The following is a 23,831-nucleotide window of genomic DNA, read 5'->3' on the forward strand; positions in this document are numbered from 1 at the left end:
CACGGAGCCCGGACTGCAGTATCCCACCACATCGCGCCCCTGCCCGTCCCAAACAGCACCGGTGTCCCGCTAGCCTACTCCGGACGGGTGGGGGTCTCAGCCCCCCGGTGCGCCGAGCACAGGGAGCGCGGGGCATGGCGGCTGCACGTACCTACCAGGCGGGGCAGTTCTAGCAGGGACCGGCCCAGACCCGACCCCACCAACAATCCCCCCACCCCCAGAGACGCTTCGGGAGAGGCAGGGCCCTTTAAAGGAGCCCGCGGAGTCACGTGGCCGCGCCGCGCTCCCCCGGGAGCAAAACAAGAGTCACGCTCCCAGGCGCAGGGCGGCACTGAAGGAGGGGGCGGAGCTTGCAGGAGATCACCAATGAACGAGCTCCCTGGGCCGCGGGCAACGCCCCTCGTGGCGTCACGGCTGCCATTGGTCGCTCCCCCCTCCCCCGGCCCCGTTGCACGAGTGCGCGGCCCGGCCTGAGAATGCGGGAAGGGTTGGCGCTGCCTGGGGGCCCCGGCGCTGCCCCGGGGCCCGGCTTCGCTCCGGTGCCCGGTTTCCTGGCCAAGCTCTGGGCGCTGGTAGAGGACCCGCAAAGCGACGACGTCATTGGTTGGAGCAGGGTGAGAGCGGCCCGCGGGGCCCTGGCCCGGCCGGGCACCGCCACCGCCATCCGCGGGGCGGAGAGGAGAGGGGAGCGGAGCGGCTGGGGCGGCACGAAGCGGGTGGCGGGCCAGGGCCAGGACCGGGGAGGCACCCTGGGGAGGCTGCTGGGTGTCCCGGAGCGGTTGGGGTGGAAGCGCTAGGGCGGCGCTGCGGGGCTCTGCGGGCGGGGCGGACGCGGCGGCGGCGGCGGCGGCGGCTCCGCCGCGGGGAGTGGGACCGGCCAGGAGGCGGGGCCGGGAGGGGCATGAGAGGTGGCTGGGGAGGGCACCAGGCCTCTGGGAAGCTGGAGAGTCGGGAGTCCTTCGGCCGGCCCCGGGCAGCAGCGGGGCGTGACGGCGTGGGCTGGCGCTTCAGCGGTGGTGGGGAGGCCCGTTGTGGAGAGCAGAACCGGCGGGCGCGGAGGTTGCGGGGCCGGAGGCGACCCCGCGGCGGGGGCCGGGCTCTGCCTGTGCAGACGGCACGGGGGGAGCGGGGCCTTGTGGCAGCATCCCAAATGGCCCGCCCCCAGCGCAGAGCGGTGACGTGCCGTGGAAAACAAGCTTTTAAGAAGTAATTAACTTGTAATTTTCCCTTCCTGCCATAGGAAGGTTGGGCCGTCTTGGCCTGCGCCTTCGGGCGCTGTACGGCTGAGATCTGGCACGAGCATGGCGTTATTTCTGTCTCCTGTCCCTTTTACATCCCTTGGAATTTCCCCACTTGTTTTTCCCCAGAGATTCAGCCATTACAAAGACAAAGAAGAAAATAACCGTTTTTGCTCTTTTTGTGACCAACATAAAACTGCCACAAAAGGCCTGCCGGGTTTCAGGAAGTTTGAGAACAAGCAAGATCCAGAGCTGCTTGTGTCGTAGTTACAGTTCCTCACCGCTGGGCTGTGTGGTCTGAACTTTCTGTAGCTCAGCAACGCTCCTTGGTTATTCTGAGTGGTGACATAGTCCTTACAATGAAAGAATCTTGCCAGGGTCTGGGCAAGCTGACCAAGGAGATAAAAGCCCTCTAGTGGCATGAGTTCCATTCTGCTGGAGCAGTAGTTACGTTTCCTGTGGGCAAAGAGAGTGACAGATACTCGGGGGTTTTAGAAGAATTTTTCTATGGCCTAAGACAAAACTTAAGGGGCTTTAAAAACGTCAGGTTTTAAAAAATGCCCCATTCAGTAGAAATATTTCATGTAACTGTCTTTTTGGATCCAAACTTTTTGGTACAGTCCCAAGTACTCAGAATTGCTCACACAGACTGTTTTGCCCTGCCCTGCTGTCCCTGTTGGTTTATGGTCTTGACACCTTAGAAAAATTGTGCCTGTTCTCTGTTACTTCTGCTTGTTTCCTAGAATGGTGAGAATTTCTGCATTCTGGATGAGCAGAGGTTTGCCAAGGAGCTACTCCCCAAGTACTTCAAACACAACAATATCTCCAGCTTTATACGACAACTTAACATGTGTAAGCATCAGCTGTTCTTATGTTTCCTTTCTGCTAAGTTCATAGCTACGTGGTACTGATTTGAAATTCTTTAAACAAAACAACTGACTTGGCAGGTCCCTGAAAACCTGAATTCTGGTCTTAAGTTTGCTTTGAAAAACAAAAGAACAGTAGAGCCTGGCTTAGCTTTTGCTTTCTGTGTTTTGAGCAGTGACTGTAAAAAATACTGTTTAATGTGGTGGTACCTAAAGCTTGGAGAGTGTTTTCTGGTCTCCAGTGGCAGTGTTAATGGTACCTAGAGGAACTGAGACCATATCTACACCCATGTATCTAGCATATAAAAAAAAAAAATTGCCTAGATCATGCTGTTGCCTGCATTGCTATGTTGAAATGATATTAGTGACACGGGTGGATCAAGCTGGACTGAGTTTCTCATTATGTTTTCTGTGCTCTGCATCTGAGCATCATGTAGCATCCCATTACACGTGTACAACTTGTACAGGCAAAGAGCTGAAGGGAGGAGGTGATTAAAAGATGCAGTACAATGTACAAGGCTGCCACACAGCAGAAATAATTGTTTTGCAGCAAATAGCTTATCACAGTATGTTAGAGATTGGAAGGGACCTCAAAAGATCATCTAGTCCAATCCCCCTGCCGGAGCAGGAACACCTAGATAAGGTTACACAGGAACGTGTCCAGGCGGGTCTTGAATGTCTCCAAAGAAGGAGATTCCACAACCTCCCTGGGCAGAGTGAAGGTACAAACTGCATAGAAGATGGCCATCTTGCTTAGATATTCCATGTGGAGTAAGGGGCAGGAACTCTCTGTCCTTGCCCAGTAGGTTTGCATGGTCTCTGACTGATGCCTGTTTAGATTTTGGCTGTCTTGAGAAAGCTTACCTTTAGCCTCTTGACACAAGGTGGATGTTGCTGTTTAAGTGTTAAGTCTTCATCATTTAGGTGTCAAAGGATAATGCAAACAAGCGGTTGTCAGTTGCCTTGCAGCAAGGGCAAGTGCTGAAATGCAAATATTCCTGTGAATACATGCAGTATGATGGCAGCCTCCTTTTCCTGCTGGACCTATTCTAGCTTCAAGTAAAGTTTTGTTATGGTAGTGCTATTGGGGCACAGTGAAACAGAAATACATTGACTATGTTAAAATCCTGAACGAGAAGAGATAGAAATTGGTCTTTCAACTGTATTTTGTGTCTGCCCTGTGGTACTCGAAGCAGGGTTGCAGTGATGGGAATATAGCTGACAATGTCTTATTTCATGTAGGCAGTCTGGTATAGAGAAAGTACTCTGTGCATGTGTTGCATAGGCTGAGAACTGATTTTTCCTCCTTGCTTTATTCTGTAGACCGTGGTGGTACATGACAGCATTTGCTTTGATTTGTAGTTGTTTGGGATTATAGGCATGAAAAGGAAAGTGCACTGTTCCACTGCTGCCACTGGGGCAAGATTTTATTCAAGATGTCCTTATAAATCTGATTTGTAACTCACTTCTGTGGTTACTTGAACATCCCTTTCTTGCTGCAGACACTAGCTGGCCTCTGCCATGCATGCTGTTTGTACAACCTGTGAGGTCATTTGATGATACTGTGGACATGTTCTCTAGCTGTGAAGACTGGAGCAGTCAAATCACTGAGCACCAAAGAAAAGCTATTTTGACTGGTTTCCATAGTACCTGCTCCCACCAACTGTAGTGCTTCAGGTGTTTCAGTAGCCTTGGGGGTTTTTTTAGCTGTATACTGTTACAGTCAGCTTTGCACTGAAAGAAATGACTTTGATATATATCCACAGATGGTTTCAGGAAGGTGATTGCCCTGGAGAATGGTATGATTACAGCAGAGAAAAGCTCAGTCATTGAGTTCCAGCACCCTTTCTTCAAGCAAGGGAAGGCACATTTACTGGAAAACATCAAGCGCAAGGTACAATCTAAGCATGTATTTACTTCACTTTGCAATGAAAAGTAGCTGTTAAAGAGCATGTCTGGGGGCTTCAAATACTTTACAGCTAACAAATTCTGTGGGAACCAAGGTTGTGCATCATGATGCAAGACTTTGTAACTCCATCCTGAATGCCAGGCTTGGCTTGGCCTCCTTATGCCAGCATTTAGACAAAACACACCCTGCTGTTTGGCAGCGCTCTGGAGTAGTGCCACATCTTCGTAGCTGTCACACTAGAACCCCTTTTTCACAGAGAATTCATATACCCACTTACAGCTTAGCATGGTCTTCAATTCTGCCATCATAGAGCTGAAAAGAGTCACAAAGTGAAAGAAGCAAAAGAAAATACAACCCTATTTGTGGCTTCTTACTGAAAATCAGCAAGGGCATCAGTAATCAGTTCATTTGGGTGACTGCATAAATTGCATTATTCCTCCAAAACTATGTTGCCACTAAGCTACACCTTTATTAGTACTTCTCAGTTTTATCTTGTACATTCAGGCCTTGTCTGACCTGTTCCAGCACAGATATTTATCCTCTGTTGGCACTTTAGAGTGCATAATATCCTCCCTGCCAGGGAAGGAGAGTATCATGATACATCACATTGACATTTGAACTGCAGAATCTTTTCTTCAGAATGTCATAATATGGTAGCTACATTGCCCAAGTTAATAAAAGCAGAGGATAGGCTTGAGAGTCACAATTGTGTTTTGATCGATTCTCCACTGCGCTGTCTCTGCTCAGAATCACAATGGATTAAATATAGTTGTACAGTTGCTTCTCTGACTCAGGCCTGTGCTTTCCCCAGATGCTGTAATCGCTAACTTGTCTTGGCTTGCACACATCTCTTGCTGGTATGTTAGGGCTGTCAGCTGATGATGTTCTGCATGGCACCATGTATCCTAGGTGTGTTGCACTGGGTGGAGTATTCTAGATGGAAAGACAAAAGCTCTAGTTAGTGCCAAGGACATTCGTATCAAACTACTGAATAGGTTGGTGAAACATATTCTTTGTTGAACAGGAAATGTTGCTGATTTTTTCAAAACATCTGTTAGTTTTCTTGTTCTTTTACGGTCTGGAATGGAGCCTTATTTCAGTACTTGCTGTAAACTGGACTTAAAGCTTCTAACAGGAATGCGAGTTTGAATGCAGGACTTCCTTTACTTACTCCCTTTTACTGTCAGTTCTGCTGTAATGCTTCAGTTTTGACACCCTTATATCTAGGTCAGGACTCTGAAGAGAACAGTTCCTTACACTTGGGCAGAATGTTTTAGTTTGGCTGTTTTATGGGGGCAGGCTGACTGCATTTGAAATTTCTACCTGTCTCCATCTTTTGGGTGTGTTCCCCATGGAGACATGGTATGCTGAAGAGAAATCAGCCATGAATTTCACTGGGGATATAGCTCAGTGTACCTTAGTATAATGTGTTACCCACAAGAATAGCGAAGCATCTAAAAAGGTAGATGGAGAGGACTGTCAGGCAACTCGGTCCATCCTTTGTTACAAGGATTATGTTAAGAATATAGTTGGCTATTTTTGTGGAGTAATAACTACATAGCAATTATATTCTGTTTCATCATGAAGTGATGGGATACTTCATAACACTGTAGATCCATTTCTGACTATCCCATTCTCCTTTGGAAAAAAAAGGGGTCTGTGAGTCAATCTGCATGGAAGTTACCTAGCACTTCAGCAGGCCAGTCCCAGATGCTTTCACACACGTGTTCCTGAACTCTTGGAATTCAGTAGAATAGTAAGAAATATCAGAATGTGTTGTAGGCGGGAAGGGACATCTGGTGGTTATCTGATGCAACTCCATTTGGTTCAGTTATAGTCAGCATTTAGCTAAATGACTTTTAAAATGCCCACAAAACCTGGACATGTCATTCAGATGTGCAATGCACCAGACGTGTCTTTTTCAGAATCCTGAATTGTGTGTTATCCATCAGTGCCACCACCACAGAGAGAGCTGCTGAAAGAACTGGAAAACTTAGAGTATGGAAGTGTGGGGAGGAGGGAGTGAGCTTTTTGCTTTCTGATGGCTCTTCTGCCATTGTTTGAAGAGGTGGCATTCATGAATTCTGCTGTGGGCAGAAGAGCAGAATCTGAATTCCTCAAGACAAGTCTCCAAAATTTTGGAATGTCATAAGCAGAAATGTAGTAGAGCAAACACCAATGGGAATCTGCAATTCAGGTAGTGTGGGATGAATTTTCAAATTGAGTAAGATGTGTCTATTTAGACACCTTTCCCTCCTACCAGGAACTTAATTGAAATGTGTTACTCCTGTGCTGGCATATTTACCTGCACCTAAAAGGAATATGATTGTCTTGTTCTTACTCCAGTATGAATTATGTTTTGTTTTTATCTGGGGTCTTTGACACTAGTGGCAATCTGTCACCAGACCTGTCAGAGCAAACACCCTAGGGAAGGCTGTTTTCAGTCAGTGGTAGGTTTTTATCATGAATGCAATGGTGAACCCTCTGTCTGCACTTACAAAGTGCTAATCTCATGCTTTCATTGACAACTTTTTTTTTTTTTGCATACAGTGTAGACTGTCCTAACGACTGTCACCTACAGTAATTGCTGTGGTTTGTGATGCATAAGAATTAAGTGCTACCTAACCTTTTAATGGAGTTTACAGACTAACTACACTGTGCCTGTAGACAGGAGTATGCAAAGCACTATTTGTAGTTAAAACGTGTTACCTGGTCCTGTTTTAGGTATCTGCAGTAAGAACTGAGGATCTCAAGGTCTGTGCGGAGGATTTGCACAAAGTACTCGCTGAAGTCCAAGAAATGAGAGAGCAGCAGAGCAACATGGATGTCAGATTGGCTAACATGAAGAGGTAGACTCGTCTATTTCAGAGGCACTTACGTGTTGAGTGTTGCTTAGGTCTAATGGAGCTTGACTCGAAATGTGGGGTTCATTTGAACTGGAAATGGGTGAAGCTGTATTTTTTCTAAGAATCCCCATTCCATCCCACACAACATTCTGTACCTTGTTTTGTTTTATAATTCAGTTGCAGACCAGAGATGAAGACTGGGAATTTTTGAGTGTTTTGAGATTTTATTTTGCTTGCCATCACCTGTAGTATTTTTCTAGGACAATCAAAATACTTCCTTTTCAAAACAAAAAACCTCAGGATTAAATGAGGTGAGGGAGAATTAGCCTTTGATTTTCTTTCTAACTGGAAGTGGACATTGCATGTCCTCATCGGATTCTTTTTGTATAGGCACTGGTAATTCATTCAGGTCATTCGTATGCACGCAGGTGTCAACTAAAGTTCAGGAGATACCTTCACTCCCTCTATTCCTTGAAAACAACCAACCAACCAACCAACCAAAACCCATCAAAGGCTAACTTTGGAACTGTTCTCATATGGTCTGTGTTACACTCAGCCTGTTTTCAAACACCGAGTTTTATTCTAAGGTTTTAAGGCTTTGAAGGAATAGTGCAGATCAGGATTATTGATGGAGCAGAAGAGATTGAGAATGTCCTTACTAGTGAGATTTGGTTCTGCCTGATGGAAAATTGAGCCAATTTAACACAGAGTTTGTACTAGTGGATTGGATTAACTGATTGTTAGTTATCCATGGAAGGAATGTTGCCATTGGTCCTGCAAGGTACTGTGAAAGTTTGAAAGCTGTAAAACTAGAGCATATAAAGTAAACTCTGTTCATCCTCTGTCTTCTGATTTATTCTGCATTGCAGAGAAAATAAGGCCCTGTGGAAAGAAGTGGCAGTTCTAAGGCAGAAGCACAGTCAACAACAGAAGCTGCTGTCTAAGGTACCATTGCAGCATCTTCAGTGCTACCATCCTTATTCCTGCCTCTGTGATACTTCATGGCATTCTTTGCTTATGTAGAATGACAAATGATACAGAGCTGAACAGGCTATATTAATACAGCATAAAGAAAATGTTCACAGTTCCTGAGTGTCCCAGAAGTAGCACAGAAAAGAACCACGAGCAAAACATTAAGGAAAAGTTGTAGGACAAAGGATTTGCTTGCGTTTGAAATATCAGTGATTTTCGTTTGGAGAGAAATCAGTAAATCAAGCTGACCTGGGGTAAACTTGAGGCTGGAGGCAGCACGTGGTAACAGGAACCTAAAACAAGAGATTGCAGGCACATGGAATGGAGTCTGTGAAAGATCTTGGACCAAGACAATATTAGCCCATTCAAGAAGTCAACTTGGATCCCAGAAAGTGTAGGAGCTTCTGCACTGGAACAGATTTTCTCTGGTTTATCCCTCAGCTCTTTCTGGTCTGGAATCCTCACTGATTTGTGGTGCTATATTACATTTAGGAAAAAAAAAAGGCAGAAACTGTCCAAGTGGGGTATTTTTTCAATGCCATCAATAAGTGTCATTTTGGTTTTGAAGGCACAAACAGAAATGGATTTGTAATTTACCTACTAATTTCAATCACATAACTACATAATTTTGTAGTAAAATCTGAATTATTAAGTTAACATTAGGATTGCTGTGCTGACTACTTGGTTTTTGTTTGTATGTTTTTCCTTTTTAGATTCTTCAATTTATACTAAGTTTGATGCGAGGAAATTATATTGTTGGGGTCAAAAGAAAAAGGTAATTACTGGATAGTTCAAAAATCAGTTTCAAATATGAATTATAGGGATAAATCAGCTTCTAAGAACAAGATACTTAAAGTGTATGAAGAATATTTTTATCACTTGTATATTCAAACATCAAGCATCAAATTAAGGTTTTTACTTCTTTATCAGTAAAAAGATTGCTGGGAAGAGACTATACATCTTAAATTCTGAAGGGCAGGGTTATGAAAAATGGTACTCTTTCAAAATGTAACAAAAAGTTTGTTTACAGTGCAGCCTGTCTGCAGTACACTTGGCAAAAAACATTTCTAAAGGCCAGTTATCTTAGAAGTACAGAAATGATTGTTCTTACCATTACTGCATGTATTTGGCATTGCCACAGCTTTTTACTGTGGGGCTGTATACTAAAGCCATGTTTTGTCTCAGGTCTCTAACGGATGCTGCAGGTGCTTCACCTTCCAAATACAGTCGTCAGTATGTTCGCATACCTGTTGAAAGTGGCCAAGCAGTAAGTTTTCCCAGGGAAGGAGTGGATGGGTTGGACAGGATGATAACACAGTGGTCTCAAAGTCTTCCTTGTAACTCCTAATACCCTAGTCTTACAATCAGATGCGCTCCATTTTTAAATGGGCAGCTTTAAAGCATTGCTGTCATGGAGGTCAGTAAAACTAGTAAAAGGTGAACTCTGAGCAGGACAGAGAAGGTGCAAAAAGAAAGAAAGAAAGAAAAAAAAAAGAAAGACCTTAAAGATCTTTTTGTTTTACTCATTCTATTTGCTGTATCCTGCAGATGGCTTTTTCTGAACATAGTGCAGATGACGAGGACGGAAATGGTACAGGTCTCATCATTCGAGATATCACTGATACTGTGGAAAACACCACCAGTGGTCTCCCTGCTGTGGCACACACAAGTGACAGAACCGGGTACGTTTAAAGGATGTGGAAGTATTTATGCCTAGGTTGTTACTAGGTAGTTATGTTTGTGGAAGTGATCCATATGAATCCTGGGAAACAGCTTCTCTGAATTTTTACTCCATTTGTGCATGACAGACCTGTTGGTAGGCTGCCTTTTTTACAATGTGTAGCATTAGTCATGGTGAGCAAAGATTTTTAGGAGCTCATGTCTCTTCAGGAGTATACCTGAAAGGCTGTCAAGCTGATTGCACTCGAAGTTTAATCTTCTGATGCTTTTCTGTCTATTCAACAAATAAGCACATGCTAACTTTTTGACTGAATAGGGACATGAATGCATATATTGATTACAAATAAACAATCCAAAATGTATCTAAGTTAGTAATAAACAAACCAAGATCCAGTTGATGATTTCTCCTGTGTGTTGTTTCTCTTTGGGTCATATTTTAGAGAGCCACAGGCCCCTGTGGATCCTGGCTTACCTATTTGTCAAGTATCACAGCCAAATGTGTTAAATTGTGCAGAATCTATGCCACCAGTTCATATAAATGATGTCAACAAACTCGGTGAAATAGGAAATGTTGCTGTGGAACTCCATACTGCACAACCTAATACTCCAGAAGACCCCGTGTCAGTGATTGACTCCATCCTGAATGAGAGTAATTCTGGAAACCAAAATGATCCTTTGCTGGACAGGTATTAACTTGTTTATGGAAACTGTTATGCTGTTACCATCTTGTGGGATCTTGTCAAAGTTCCAGGGGATGTGTTTAGCAGAACATTATGATTTATGTCTTTAAATGTTGTTGGACTGAATTGTTCTCTCCTTTGTTGGTAGGTCTTTAAAAAGACAAGTGTTAGTGTTGCACACTAAAAGCAGGGCAAATTCATCTGTCATGTCTCTGATAATGAGTATGCCTGACTTTCTGTATCAGCCAGTCACTGTGCACACACCCAACAGTCACTACGGTTAAAACCTTAGTAACATTCTGCATTAATTTCAGGTATAAGTTTTGGTCCCAAGCTTGCATGCCTGTTATCATATAAGTCCAAATTATGACTGGACACAGTTTTATACATAAGGGTCCTGAAGGTTCGATCCACCATGTCTTCTCTGGCTCTGGTGCTTTCTTTATTCTTGAATAATGTATCCAAGCAGGTTGTTCCTTTATCTTCACTGCTGTAAAGGTGGTCAGTAATATCTGGTACGGTCCACTCCTGTAGAGGATCTCCTGAAAAATTCTTAACATAAACCCAGTCTCCAGATCTGAAAGGGTGAATCAGATAATCCAAACCTCTTGCTCTTGTCCCTGCTATTCTCTTATTTATCTCCTCCAATTGTTTTCCCAGATTGATCAGAAACTGTCGGAGATAGCCTTCTCCCACTTCCTGAAGACTTTCTCCTTTAAACTGGGACTGATACGGTCTTCCATATACAATGTCAAATGGACTAACCTCTTTCAACCGAGGTTTAGTTCAAATTCTTAATAGAGCCAGTGGTGGGGCTTGGTACCAATATAAATTCATTTCCTGACATATTTTACTAATCTATTGTTTGATCAGATGAACCATCTTTTCTGCTTGCCCACTGGCCTGAGGCCTGTATGGAACATGTAGTTGCCAATCAGTTTCTAATTTTTTTGCTAATTTCTTGTAACAATTTTGCACTAAAGTGTGAGCCTCGGTCGGAAGAAATTGCTGATGGTACTCCAAAATGAGGTATTATCTCGTTTCATAATGTTTTAATTGCTGGTCTTGCATTATTTATCCTACAAGGGAATGCTTCTGTCCAGCCTGAAAAAGTATCTGTTAACACCAACAAATATCAATAACCCCCTTTTCTTGGTAATTTCAGAAAAATGTATTTGCCACTACTGTCCCGGATAACTTCCTCTACCAACTATCCCAATTTGATTTCTATTTTCAGTTTTAGGATTATTTTTAAGACATAGCTGACATTGTTTTGTCACTAATTGAACTATGGTGTATAGATTCCTTCCTACAATTTGTTTAAGTATTTATACAAAGAGTTGCTACCCCAATGAGTTTTACTACGTTCCTTCTGAACTAACTTCCAGAGTTGGTTATAGGGGATTACAATTCGCCCATCAGTTATTTGAACCCAGCCCTCTTTGTTTTCCTGTCCTTTTAGATCTTCAATTAACTTTTTATCCTCTTTTGTATACCTAGGTTTAGATTTCTCAATTGTTAGTTTGCCATCAGGGATTAAGGACATGATTTGAGATTGTTCAGCTGCTCGTTTGGCTGCAAAATCGGCCAAGTTATTTCCAATTTCCTGATCAGAGTCACCTTGTTGATGTCCTTTACAGTACATAATAGCTACTTCTTCAGGTAGCTGAACAGCTTCCAGTAATTGTAGAATTTCTGTAGCATGGTTAATCTGTTTCCCTTGTCTGTTCAAAAGTCCTCATTCTTTCCAGATAGCACCATGTGCATGTACCACACCAAATGCGTATTTACTATTAGTCCTAATATTTATCCTTTTGTCTTTAGCCGATTTCAGAGCTCTCATTAACATTAATACTTCTGCCTTCTGGGCAGAGGTGTTCACAGGTAAAGGTTTAGCTTCTGTTACCTGTGAAGTGGTGGTAATGGCATATCCTGCCTTTTGTTCACCATTTTTCATGAAGCTAGTCCCATCAGTAAACCAAGAATCAGTATCTTCCAGAGGTTTTTCTTTCAAGTCTGGTCGGCTTGAATATACAGTCTCTATGGTGGTCAAGCAGTCGTGTGGTAGTGGTTCTGTTGACTGTTCCTGCAAAAAGGATGCAGATGCAGAACACCATAACTATGGATCCAAAGTCTGCACCATCCAGTCATTCCCAGGAATGTTTGGAGCTTCTTGACAGTCAACAGTCGTGGAGTCTGACAAATGGCTTCTTTTCTAGCAGCTCCAAGTTCTCTCTCTCCTCCTGTTATTTCATATCCTAGGTAGGAAACTCGGGTTTGGATTAGTTGGGCCTTGTTTGGATACCCAATATCTGTTCAGTCCCAAAAAATTTGATAATCCTACTGTCCACTGGATACCTTCTTCCTTTGTTTCTGTAGCAGTTAACAGGTCACGCACATGTTGTAACAGAGCCCCCGTCTGAGCAGGTGGCTTCCGTAATTCCAGTTCTCGTGCTAACTGATTGCCAAAAATTGTTGGACTGTTTTTAAACCCCTGAGGTAATACTGTCCAAGTTAATCGAGTTTTTCTTCCTCGGTCAGGATTTTCCCATTCAAAAGCAAATAATTTTGGCTTTCTTTGGCCAATGGTAAGCAGAATCCTTTAAATCCAGGACAGCAAACCATTTCTGATTTAATTTTAGTTTGGTCAATAAAGTACATGGATTAGCCACTACAGGGTGGATATCCTCTACTATTTTATTTATTGCCCTTAAATCTTGAACTAGCCTATAGCTTTTCCCATCTGCTTTCTTTACTGGTAAAATGGGAGTATTATATTCCGATTCATATTCCACTAATAAATAATTTTAAAAATGTATCAATTATTTCTCTAATTCCCCTTCTATCTTGTATCCTTAAGGACACTGTTTCATTCGAACTGTGCAGGCCCCCCTTTTTATTTCAGTCGTAATAGGCAAAGCATTCTTTGCCTTACCTGGAATTTCTGATGCCCAGACTCCTGGGTATACCTGATAGAGGATTTCTACTCTGGGGGAATTGGACTTCCTGATTTCCTGTTGAATTAATAACACACTCAAAGCTCCACACACCAGCCCTCACATTGCCAATTACTGGCACTGCCGAGTGCTGCCAAACAGTGGATCAAGAGCAGTGATTTCAGGAGACAACCATGTACTGCTTTGTCTCTGAGAACCGGATATGGATTTGTGTTGGTGACAGGCTGATGTTTCACTTTCTTTGCCCCTCACTTTTGCAAAGGTTAATTTCTTTTGTGCATTGTCAGATCAGATTCGCCTCGGGATCAAAATCATGCAGGCTGTGGTTTCACATGCAGCAGCATGTTTAAGCACTTCACAGCTCTGCACAGCCCCTTAGATTTATTAGTGCTGTCATTTGTATGACTGCAGGGTGAGCTGGGTTAAGGAACAAACATTAGTTCTTTCTCCTGACAGCTTTTCTGCTGTGGTTAACTTCAGGTAGGAAGTGCTGCGATGATGTGTCACAGCACTTGCTGTGACCTGAAGGCCTTCTAATGTCTCATCACCTTGGAACTGTCTGCTGCTGGTAATTGAGTATTCCAGTGCAGGAGGTAGCTTGCAGCACAGCAAAGAGTTCAGTACTGGTGCTGTGCATGCAGCTCCCTTTCCACTTCATTCAGTGTCCCTTGAATCATGCCCTGTCCATGGAAATGCATACAATTTGGCAACAATTTGATGTTTCAGTATAGGAAAATAGGTAGTGTTCCTTCAGATCCAGATTGTTTCCAGCTCTTTGTTATTATTTCCTGTCCCCAGATGAAAGCCATCGGGCCTTATTTTAAACAGATGTTGGTCTATAGTCTGGGATCCAAGAACATTCAAAAGGTATTAAAATGAAGGAGGAAGTAGGTATGGAAGGAGGAACTGCCTTTTGATATGGTAGCTGTTATTGTACTTGCAGTTCAGGTAGTCTTCCCTGTACCTGTCTGTCTTTCAAAGAGTTGAACCGTGAAGAGTGATAAAGGAATGTGGTTTTGTTAATTTGGCAGTAAGCTATTCTGGAATGTGAGCAACCTGCCTGTTGTGCACAAGAAGGTCCTAACAACTGTTTCTTACAGCACTATATAATTTTGTCTTTTTAGAGAAGAAATCCAGGATTTTCTTAATTGCATCGACGCCAACCTTGAAGAGCTTCAAGCAATGTTATCTGGGAAGCAGTATAGCTTTGGTTCTGAAGCTTTCAGCGATGTGAGTGTCTTTTTATGATTTCTGAAAAATAATGATGAGGATGCATCATGAAATTTTACTGGTTTATTCCATGTTGTAATGGGCAAGGGAGGGGGGAAAATTCTGAAAAGCAAGTACTTATGAATAGAATGTAGCATAGGCATTCTAGGAGTCTTTAACATGGTACAAGGTAACATTGAGAGCTTTTTTCAGTTCATACAGTATATCTGTTACACAGAACTTGAGGGGGGGAAATGGAAGACATTGGACTCACTTCTTCTTGAGCCTTCACCACTTATCACAACCTGCTTATGTGGTTATGCATTTATAATATGGATTGAAATTCAGCCATACACCTGGAATCACTGGGCAACATGGTGTCCTCCTGTGACCTCAGTTTATCACCACAGGGTAAAAGGATATTGCTGTCAGCCTGTGGGGGAGCTACCTTCCTTGTGCTTCAGCAGATGGTGTGCTCTTTATCCTGCTTTCCTTTCAGGACCTGTCTGAAATTTGTTTTAAGGGCCTTATTATATGATGTATGCTCTGGTTTTGGTGGTGTTGGTTTTTTTTTTTCAGACACTTAATCCTGAGCTACCAGCCCTGGATATGAACTTGATGGAAACTTCCCCTGGTATGGAAAATGTAAGAGTCAGATTTGCTTCGATGATGGGGAGGGTTACGATGATGCTGAGAGCTATAATTGCACTGAAGCAGTTTGAGGATAGGGACTGGATTAATAGCACAGCATGAAACTACAATTTTATCTTGTCCTGCTGACTTAATGTTTTCAGTTACATATATTAATTCAGTTGGCATGTATGAATTTAAGGGGGTTCTCAAGATAATTTCAAATATTATGTTCCTAGCTGCATTAATACAGTCAGTGGGCTGACTTAAACTGCCACTTTGCTTTGAATAACCTGTTCTTTGCTTTCTGAATACACGTGGGAAAATAAGGAAGAGGGAAACAAACTGGTGTGTGTTGAATTAGCTGCCTATATTGAGGAATTTTTTATTCTTACCTGTTACTTCTATACCTTCTGTTTAGAATTAGAAGGATAGAAAATCATCTCTTTTTGATCAGAGTGTATTGAGAGCAGTTTCTTGGCTTATTTTTCCTAGCCTCGGGGATTCCCGTGTTGTCTTTTAGCCAAGTAATAACTAGATCTGGGGTTATAGTTCAGATGGGATTGTGCCTTCAGTCGGCCTGAAGACTGAATGAAAAGTACTAAATGAAAAATATAATGCAATATACTGTATTTATTCTGATCATGGCTATATGAAGTTTCCTCAGAGGACATACAAAAGTTCAGTGTCAATTTACTTACCTTGGTTCAGTTCCTAGAATTGACTTATGTTAGAAAAAAAAACAAAACCCTTGCAAGTGTCATTTATTTTGTAGTCCTAAAATAATATTTAGTCTAATAATAATATTTAATCTTAGGACTTCCCAGTCATTAGAGCTTAGACTACCAACTGAGACAAAATGCAGCTGTGTTCAAGCAGTGCTTGCAAGATTTAGTTATATTGATGAAATAGTGTTTAACAGCGCTATTTCTTCAAGATAGACAATAATAAAGCTTCTGGTTTGGAAGTTAAAATAAATGTTTGCTAGTCAGAAACTTGTTTGGCTTTTAGTAAGTTAAGTTTGTCTGTATTTGTCCGTGCCCTCTCCTGAGAGCTCTAGTTTGCTGGCCCTCTTGTCAACAATGGGCTCATTGATCAGCTGTTCCAATCCTCCTCCCTCCTCCTTTCACTTTTAATTTTGTTAACCAGTCAGTGGAGACTTTGATTTTTGGTTTTGTTATTTTTGTTGTTTTCAGTGTTCTTACTCTATCCATTTTGTTCAGGTTGCAAACTTGGCAGAGAGCACTGAAGACCTGGGATCAAGTGAGACAGAAACAGCAGGAAGCAAAGGTGGGCAGGGAGGAACACTGAGAGCTGTGTCAGCTCCAGACTCTTCCAGAACTGTGTATTGAAATGCAGTCTTTGTAGCGAGTATTGTCGTTTATCTCCTTTTGGTCTGGGCTTAACATTTTTGTGAACACTAGGATGTTTCACTGATCTTGAGGAAGCTGCACTTCAGTCTTCAAGAGGCCCCATCCTGTGCCCCGTGTTGGTGTTACCATTTCCTTTTCTTATGCATGGCACAGTGCCACAATAGAGAGTAGAACTGCAAACATCCTTGTGGAAGTATCTCTTACATGGGCTACAGCCCCTGCAAATGCGCTCATTTTGCTACTTCGGTGCTGCCATTGCATGCCATATGCAGTAGGGGGCTTGGGGGCTTGGATTTCACTTCAGGTACTCAACAGACACAGGAGCCTTAGCTCCACTCTTGCAGCTGTGGGTTTAGTCTATCAGACCTCAGCTGTATGGTTTTCTCTAGTGAACCAAATTTTGTAGCAACCTCTCCAATTTTCCTTGTCTTTCTTTGCCACTTACATGACACAAGAGCCTGGAGTTTAAACTGTTTGTTTTCCCTTAGATATGCAGCTGATACAGTACAGGGCCAATCCTCTACTTTCATTATTTGAAGAACTACCTTCAGGTGAAGCTGCAGGGAAGATAGAGGACCCGAAAGACCTTCTACTGCCCCCCCTGGAGGAGAAACCTGCTCTTCATCCTCCATCAGGTAGTGGAACTGTCTTGCCGCTAGCAGCTCCAGCAAGCCAAGCTGAGCGTCTGGATGCTCTGGGAATGGGTGACCCACCTCTCCTCTCAGAAGATGGAAATGGAGAGTATAAACTGTTTCCACTCTTGCTTCTTAGTCCTGTTGCTAACTTCATAGAAGAGGCCTCTGAGATAGAAACTTCTTGAACTCATCTGTAACTGGCTTAGCAATGAGAAATAGATAACAAAGTGGATCAGCAAGAAGTTCAACCTCTCTCCTCGCCTGCTTCCTGGGTGTCATATTCTATATGAACAAATGGAAGTTCTCTTCAAGCAAAGAGCACATCTAGAAAAACTGAAAGGAAGGTGAAAGCAAGAGCTAGTGGGAGTGAAGGCACTGGGGGTGGGGGGGGAGAGAAAAACATCCTTATAAGCATACCACAACATATTCCATAACTTTTTATCCAATATCTTTATTGCAAGAGGAGATTTGTTTGTATCCTGTTTGTAACATTTGGCTAGGTTTTTTTTCTTGGGGGGGGAATGTGTTGGTTGGTTGGTTTTGTTTTATTTTACTAGCTGAACAGTAATGTGTGTAAGATTTTAAACATGGGTTTTACTCTTCCTGAGAGCCTGTTTCAGTAGGTGGCTTGTCTACTGTTTGGAATTAAGATTTATTTCTGGTTTTTTAATTTTGTTTTCAGTTTGACATTTCTTTTTTTTGATAGTTTATGGCTATAGTTGTTTGCATCTGCTTAGATCACTTCCGTACTCCTAGATTTGCTCCTAGGTACAGGGAACATTTTTCCTATGGAAAATTACATTTTAACGGTGGAATATTACTTTGTAACATGCTAACACACATCCATTGCCACGGATTGTAGGTGTTGTGGTAGGAAGTGCTCGCCACCCTGCATAACGCTGATTTCTCATGCACATTGCATGGCAGTTCTTGTAGGATAGCTTGCACCTAGCTCACAGGTCATGTGTCCTCCTCAGAAAGTTTGAGTAGAACTGATTCACATCTAGTAAAGTCCAGCAGCTTCCCTTAAAGGGGGAGGAGGGGGACTAAACAACAAGAAAGAGTAATGGGGTAACTTGCATTGATATAGGTCATTACATTAAGGTTTCTCTTCTGCCTGTGGTAACTGCTTGTTTACCTGACCCTACATGAGCACTGGACTTTTTTTGCTTGTGGAACCTTAAAGCTAAATTAACCAGCTGCATTTGAGTCCTTCCACAGCAAATTACAGACACTAGTGTCTGCTTAATCAAAAACGTCTTTCCCCAAAATTCCTTTCTGCGCTGTGTTCCTAACTTCTTTGAGCAGCTGTAATGCAGACATCAGCCCCTGCTGTCAGTGAAGTAGCAAGTTCTTCACTGATACCAAGTTTGTAGCAGTCTACCACTAGCCCACACAAACCTGAAATTCGCTGTGGTGTTACCATACTGATGGGGCTAGAAGAGCCTGGAGACGGGTAAAAAACCTGTATAATTTCGTGTGATGTTTCCTAACAGCACAATTACTTGAAATTTATTTCAGTTTTAGGAGTTCAGGCTACCTACAGGCTTTGTTCTTTCCAAAGTTTCTGAACTTGTAAGTTTTGAGTTCTTTTATATTCAAGAACCCAAGGTAATCTGATATTCTGAAGCCTAGTAGATAATGCATGATATCTACGCTGGGCTTAATTGGATTTGTGTTTCATTGTCAAATCTTTTGGTGCAGAGGAGGATCTTGCTACTGAGTGTGTGTATATGTGTAATGCTTTTACTGTGTCATTTTATTCTCATGCTTCTGTAACCGCTCTTTACCTCATGCTGCCTCATATTTGTATCTTTTAAATTGCCTTTTGTCAAGTTTGTCTTATTCTAGCCTTTTCCAGTTTTTTATTTGCTTACTTCTTGAGACAAAGGGCTGAATAGTCTCAAGTTTTCATGAGCTAAAGGGAGAGAGGAAATGGGTGAAATGCATTTCTGTCTTGGGTTCAGGTTTGGTTTTGTTGGTTTGGGGTTTTTATTTCTTCCCACAGGTCTCAGTTCTGCCAAGAGTTGAAGCAGTAAAAAGCAGGCTTTTCTTCTGTGCTGTTTTGACAGCACTGTGTAGACAACCGCATTCTTTGAGAGACTGATCTATAACTCTGACTTCCTGAACAGGTTAGACTGAAGTGTAGTTCCTGTTATGGATTACTGTCATGTTCTTCCATCACAGAGTCCTCTGATCTCAGTGTATCTCACCATCAGATATTTGATCTGGTTGCATAAAAGTTTTTTAATGCACTTTGTCCCTTAAGAAACCAAAGCTAAAGAAAACTGCAAATACAAACTTGTGCATCTGTGTCTGGTTTATGTACTGGTCTAGGAAAAGTGTTTGTTTATGCAAGTTTCCTAAAAAAAAAAATAATAAAAAAATATGATAATGGAAAGGGGAAGGAGGAGTAGAAGGAAAACTCCACATCCTGAAATAATTAAATGCAAGAATTGCAAAACCATTACTGCGTTTCTTGTACATTTGTTTTGTTTGTTCCTCTGTGTGTGCTAATACTTCCCAAACTGGCTTACTGAGTTTTCTAGAAAGGAGAGCTGTAGTGCTCTCCAGAGTAACTTGTTAGGCTGGCTCAAAAGTAACTGACATGGTAAGCAGAGCCTGGCACCTGTTTGCAGAGGTGTCAGCCTGAGAAAGGAAGAAAGATAAGGTTTATTATTAATCCATATTCAACATACCATGGAATGAAAGCTTGTGGGAATGGGAGTGACCACCACTGACAGTGAAGGGCCAGGCTGGCTTTGGGCATTTTGGCATTGCCTACGAATGGTGGGAGCTTACTGGGAGCCAGCCTCCACATTATGCAGTAAGGGAATCTGACACAGATTTCATAGGTGGTGATGTGAAAGCTCAATGGGAGTCTGTGATAGTCTGGAGGACGAAATGGCATTAAGTTTGTAAGAGTCCAGAAACTTTTGGGATACTCAGTCCCTCTGTTACCTGCTTTATAAAAAAGGTTAACAAAAGCTTTCAATTTGTTGTTATCTTTGTTCACAGAGCTGGAATATTTTCCTTGATAGGAGCACACAGTCCACGCCTCCCTCTCCACACTTCCATTTCCCCATCTCCCTCTTTTCTATAATAAACAAAGTTTACATTTTTGCTTAAATCAGCAGTTGGTATGTTTAGGCATAGGCACCATCATCTCTTCCCTTAAAAAAAAGTTATTAGCACCTTAAGATCATGTATCATACAGTGTTAGCTTAGATTCACTATATTACAGCTGTTAAGGGTGGTTATCAGACAGATCTGAGCATCTTCTAGTACTTACAATGGCTTCTTCCTTTAGCATTACTTCTATTCTGATTTCTAGATTCGTTCTATTACTTACACGTTTGTTAAAAAAAAAAAAGAGATGCTATAACTGAAACCAACAGTTCTAATTCAGAGCCATGGCTCTCTGATTTTTTTGCCATTAAGTTTCACCCAGGGGGGTGTAACCTCACACAGTGTGAGGGGTTGTCCAGAGTCCCTGTTGCTTGGTCAAAACTTGGCGTCCCATGTGGTAGGATCCTAGTGTTAGCCTTGTACCTGCTGTACACCACTGCCAGCGCAGCAGGGCTTGGCCCTTTCATCTGTTCTTCTTGTGGGGGTAGCCAGAGCAGCTCTTACTGTATCTCAGTCTTCAGTAACTTTCTGCCTAGTCAGAACTTCCCAGTACTCTGGAAAGCATGTTAGTAACAACCAAATACAATGAAAATTCTGCTGGCCTTTTTTTTTTTAACAACCCTTTTCCTTCTGGAGACAGGTTAGTATTTCAGCTGGGATGGGACACCCGGATTATTCTTTCCCAGTCTGCCAGCTCACGCTGTGGTTGCTCAGCCCAAGGACTGCACAAGCATCCTCCCTAATCAGGCACCCACCCCATGCTTGCCTCGCTACCCTTTCCTGAAGAGCTATTTCCCTCTGGGGCTCTGCCAGGTACACCAGATGTAGTGCACCAGTGCAAGCTTAATGACTCCAGCTCCATTAGGTACAGATTAATCCAACATTTATTGGAGATAACATGAGAAGGAAATAGGGAACAGCAGAGCCCATGCTGAGGTTAACTGGCACTGTGGCCTTTACAATTTTTGTAAGGATATTCCTAGAAAAACTCTATTGATCATTTACACTGCCAAGAAAAAAGGATGCTTCAAGGAAAACGTGCTCCTCTGCTTCAAGATAAGGCCACGGGCACAGGCACAACAGTGGCAGTATCACTGGAATATGGATAGACTCCCCTGTTAGGAGGAGGTACCCAAGCCTGTCTGCTTCTACAGTGGGTGGATGACAAGAGGATCACCACCCCCTCTATGCACAACAGCATGCTGGTTGGGACTGCAACTTGATGTGTAACAACTTGGTGTTACCAGTGACCACAGTTGCTTCACTATAATGCAAGTTTCCTTCCTCCTCTGACATCAACACGCAGAGCTTCTGCTTCTACTTCTTGGTTTTAGTGCCCTGTGGCTGGGAAGAAAAGGTTGGTTTTCCTGGACTTCCATGTGCTGAGAATTTACAGAACACACGCATGGCAAGCACAGCGTGAGAAAGTGGAAAGTGCCCATCAGAGGCTCCTTTTATAATTATTACTTGTATTGTCCCAGACTAGCACTCAGCACACAGGCGATGTTAGCAAAGCCTTGCATTTATTATCTCATATTGCTGTGTGTTTGCTAACACAGAGCTTTCGAGAGCATGAGCTCTGTCTCTCATGGACTGTATGATGCTGCCTCATCCAGTCCCTGCCCAAAATGTTTTTCTGTCTCCTAAAACAAGATTGCTGTTTTGAAAAGTAGTTATCTGTTACCCTAGTTTCCCAAAGCAGGAGCAAGAGATTACTACGAAGGGTCATCTTAGTGTGCAGGTGTCTGTACTTGCATCATATAAAGGACAAGCGATCCCTGCTGCTACTGTCCCGTCCCCCCCCCAGCCAAACAGGTAAATGTAAATAGAAATACATAAATAAATATATAAATATCTACACATCCTGATTTTGTCAGCAGTTTGAGTTTTAGCTTCCTGGTTTGTATGTACCTTGCTAGTGGTAGGTTCCCTTATGACTTAGTCTGAGTCAGTTGGGGCTTCTGCCCTCCTGTCCAGCCAGCCATGCTCCCCAGAAAGCAATCTCATTAATTTGAACTTAACATATTATTTTCTCATCCGTTTATGAACCAAGAAGTATGAGAACACTGCCACCCATGCAAGCTTTCCCTGCTTCTCCCCATCCCAGCAACTGCAGATTGGCATTGCATCTCATGGAAGATTTCTGAGGAATTGGAATGGATGGGAACCTAGCTGAGAGTTGATACCTTCTCGTGATTGAGAGACATAACCAAGAATAGGGATTTTTGGTCAAAGTGTATTCAGTAGAGTATATATATTTATGTTCATTGTGACTGTCTGAAAGAGGCAGGGAAACAGTGGTGTGCAGCTGTTCTGTGACCTTTATATGTGGCCGCACTGGAGTGCCCAGACAATGCTCTCAGCATAGACAAAAGTGAAATCATTAGAAGGTGCATGGCCCCACGAGCAAACAATTAGAGAGCTGGCATAAAACCAGTTGGTTTTTAAAGGGTATAAAAGCAGGAGCCTCTTGTGGCCAAATCCAAGGCCCCACCTATGGATGGACACACTGCATGGGAATTTTCCCAACTAGCTGGGACTCCTGGCACTGGTTGCAATGGGGCTTGCCAGCTTGGAGTGTGGGTCTGGATGATGATTTGGTGGTACCTGTATTTCTTCTTAATGATTTGATGCATTGCTAATTTTCCTCCATACTTTTTATGTATAGATCTCTGATTTGCTGCATTGGACTCATTTACTATATATATATATATATATATAGAGAGAGAGAGAGAGAGAGAGAGAGAGAGAGAGAGAGAGAGAGATACCCCATTCATGTTAGTGTGCTTGTTTGCTTTAGTGTGCTTATTCACTTCAGTGTGCTTGTTTAATAAACTGTGCATATTATACTGCTAGTGTGTGGTCATTTTGTGGCGTATCCTGCCTGTCATCAGAACAGGGAGGAATACAGGGCACAAGGGAGAAGCATGTGAAATCAGGTCCCAAAATCACCTGAATCTCTGTAGAACCTTTTTCTCTGCTTTATTATGTAGCATCTTTTCAGAAGTATTTAGACCTTAAGCTAGTTAGATGTCTTTTAATTACATGTATAACTGCAAATATTGTAGATGGTAAGAAATTAATTAAATAGAGGATCCTTTAGGCTGTGACTGATCAACAACCACAAGGACATAAAGATTTTTTAACCAAATAAAGGCATGAAAATTGTTTGTAGTAAAATCACCAGCTTCAGAGAAACAGAGATCAGAATGTTTTAACCTGGTAAGAACCAAATTAAAACTCATACCCATAACATTGTCATCATTAGATCAATGTTAATAACAAACAGTAAAAAAAAAATAATCACAATTCTATATGCATATATACTTTTAAGCATGCCTTTTTTGCAGAATGATCTATCAATTACTCCAAGGTAAGAATATATGTAAAAGCAAGCAACCACAATGAAAGGTAAGACCTTGAAAGAAAAGGAAGAAGATATCAGAGCTCCCAGGACTGCATACACAAATGTCCCGATTTTAATGTTAAATTACATGACAACCTAATGAATCTGCCTACAAATGACAATGTAGGTGGAGCTGTCTTTAAGCCATGTATAATTCATATGAAATACTTTTTTCCCCACACCATCACTACTTCAGAATCAGGTATGCAACACTGATTGCTCTGTTACCCTGTACTGTGCTGCTATGGGTGCAAACGTGGTCTCACTGTCACTAAAGGAGGATTGTACTTCAGAGCACGGT

The 23,831-nt window shown here is 42.5% G+C and overlaps 1 protein-coding gene across 1 annotated transcript; it reads left to right on the top strand.

Annotated features, from left to right (window-relative positions):
* Positions 1 to 419: 419 nt before the first annotated feature.
* Positions 420 to 19,462, top strand: LOC133216897 (heat shock factor protein 3-like). Its single transcript, XM_061361988.1, has 13 exons — positions 420 to 614; positions 1,982 to 2,090; positions 3,871 to 3,998; positions 6,738 to 6,862; positions 7,729 to 7,804; positions 8,545 to 8,606; positions 9,017 to 9,098; positions 9,380 to 9,513; positions 9,952 to 10,197; positions 14,273 to 14,378; positions 14,937 to 15,002; positions 16,211 to 16,277; positions 16,849 to 19,462. The coding sequence occupies exons 1-13, from the start codon at positions 477 to 479 to the stop codon at positions 17,178 to 17,180; spliced, it is 1,671 nt and encodes a 556-aa protein (XP_061217972.1). The 5' UTR covers positions 420 to 476; the 3' UTR covers positions 17,181 to 19,462.
* The last annotated feature ends 4,369 nt before the right edge of the window (positions 19,463 to 23,831 follow it).

The sequence above is a fragment of the Neopsephotus bourkii genome, unplaced genomic scaffold (genome assembly GCF_033783945.1).
Source record: "Neopsephotus bourkii isolate Nb327-2 ecotype Australia unplaced genomic scaffold, CSIRO-AGI_Nbou_v1 NB_1067, whole genome shotgun sequence".
NCBI lineage: Eukaryota > Metazoa > Chordata > Aves > Psittaciformes > Psittacidae > Neopsephotus > Neopsephotus bourkii.

Coding starts and splice junctions, on each gene's coding strand:
- LOC133216897 (XM_061361988.1), top strand. CDS start 477: ATGCGGGAAGGGTTGGCGCTGCCTGGGGGCCCCGGCGCTGCCCCGGGG. Junction 8,607..9,016: donor GTTGGGGTCAAAAGAAAAAG/GTAATTACTGGA, acceptor GTTTTGTCTCAG/GTCTCTAACGGATGCTGCAG. Junction 10,198..14,272: donor AATGATCCTTTGCTGGACAG/GTATTAACTTGT, acceptor TTGTCTTTTTAG/AGAAGAAATCCAGGATTTTC.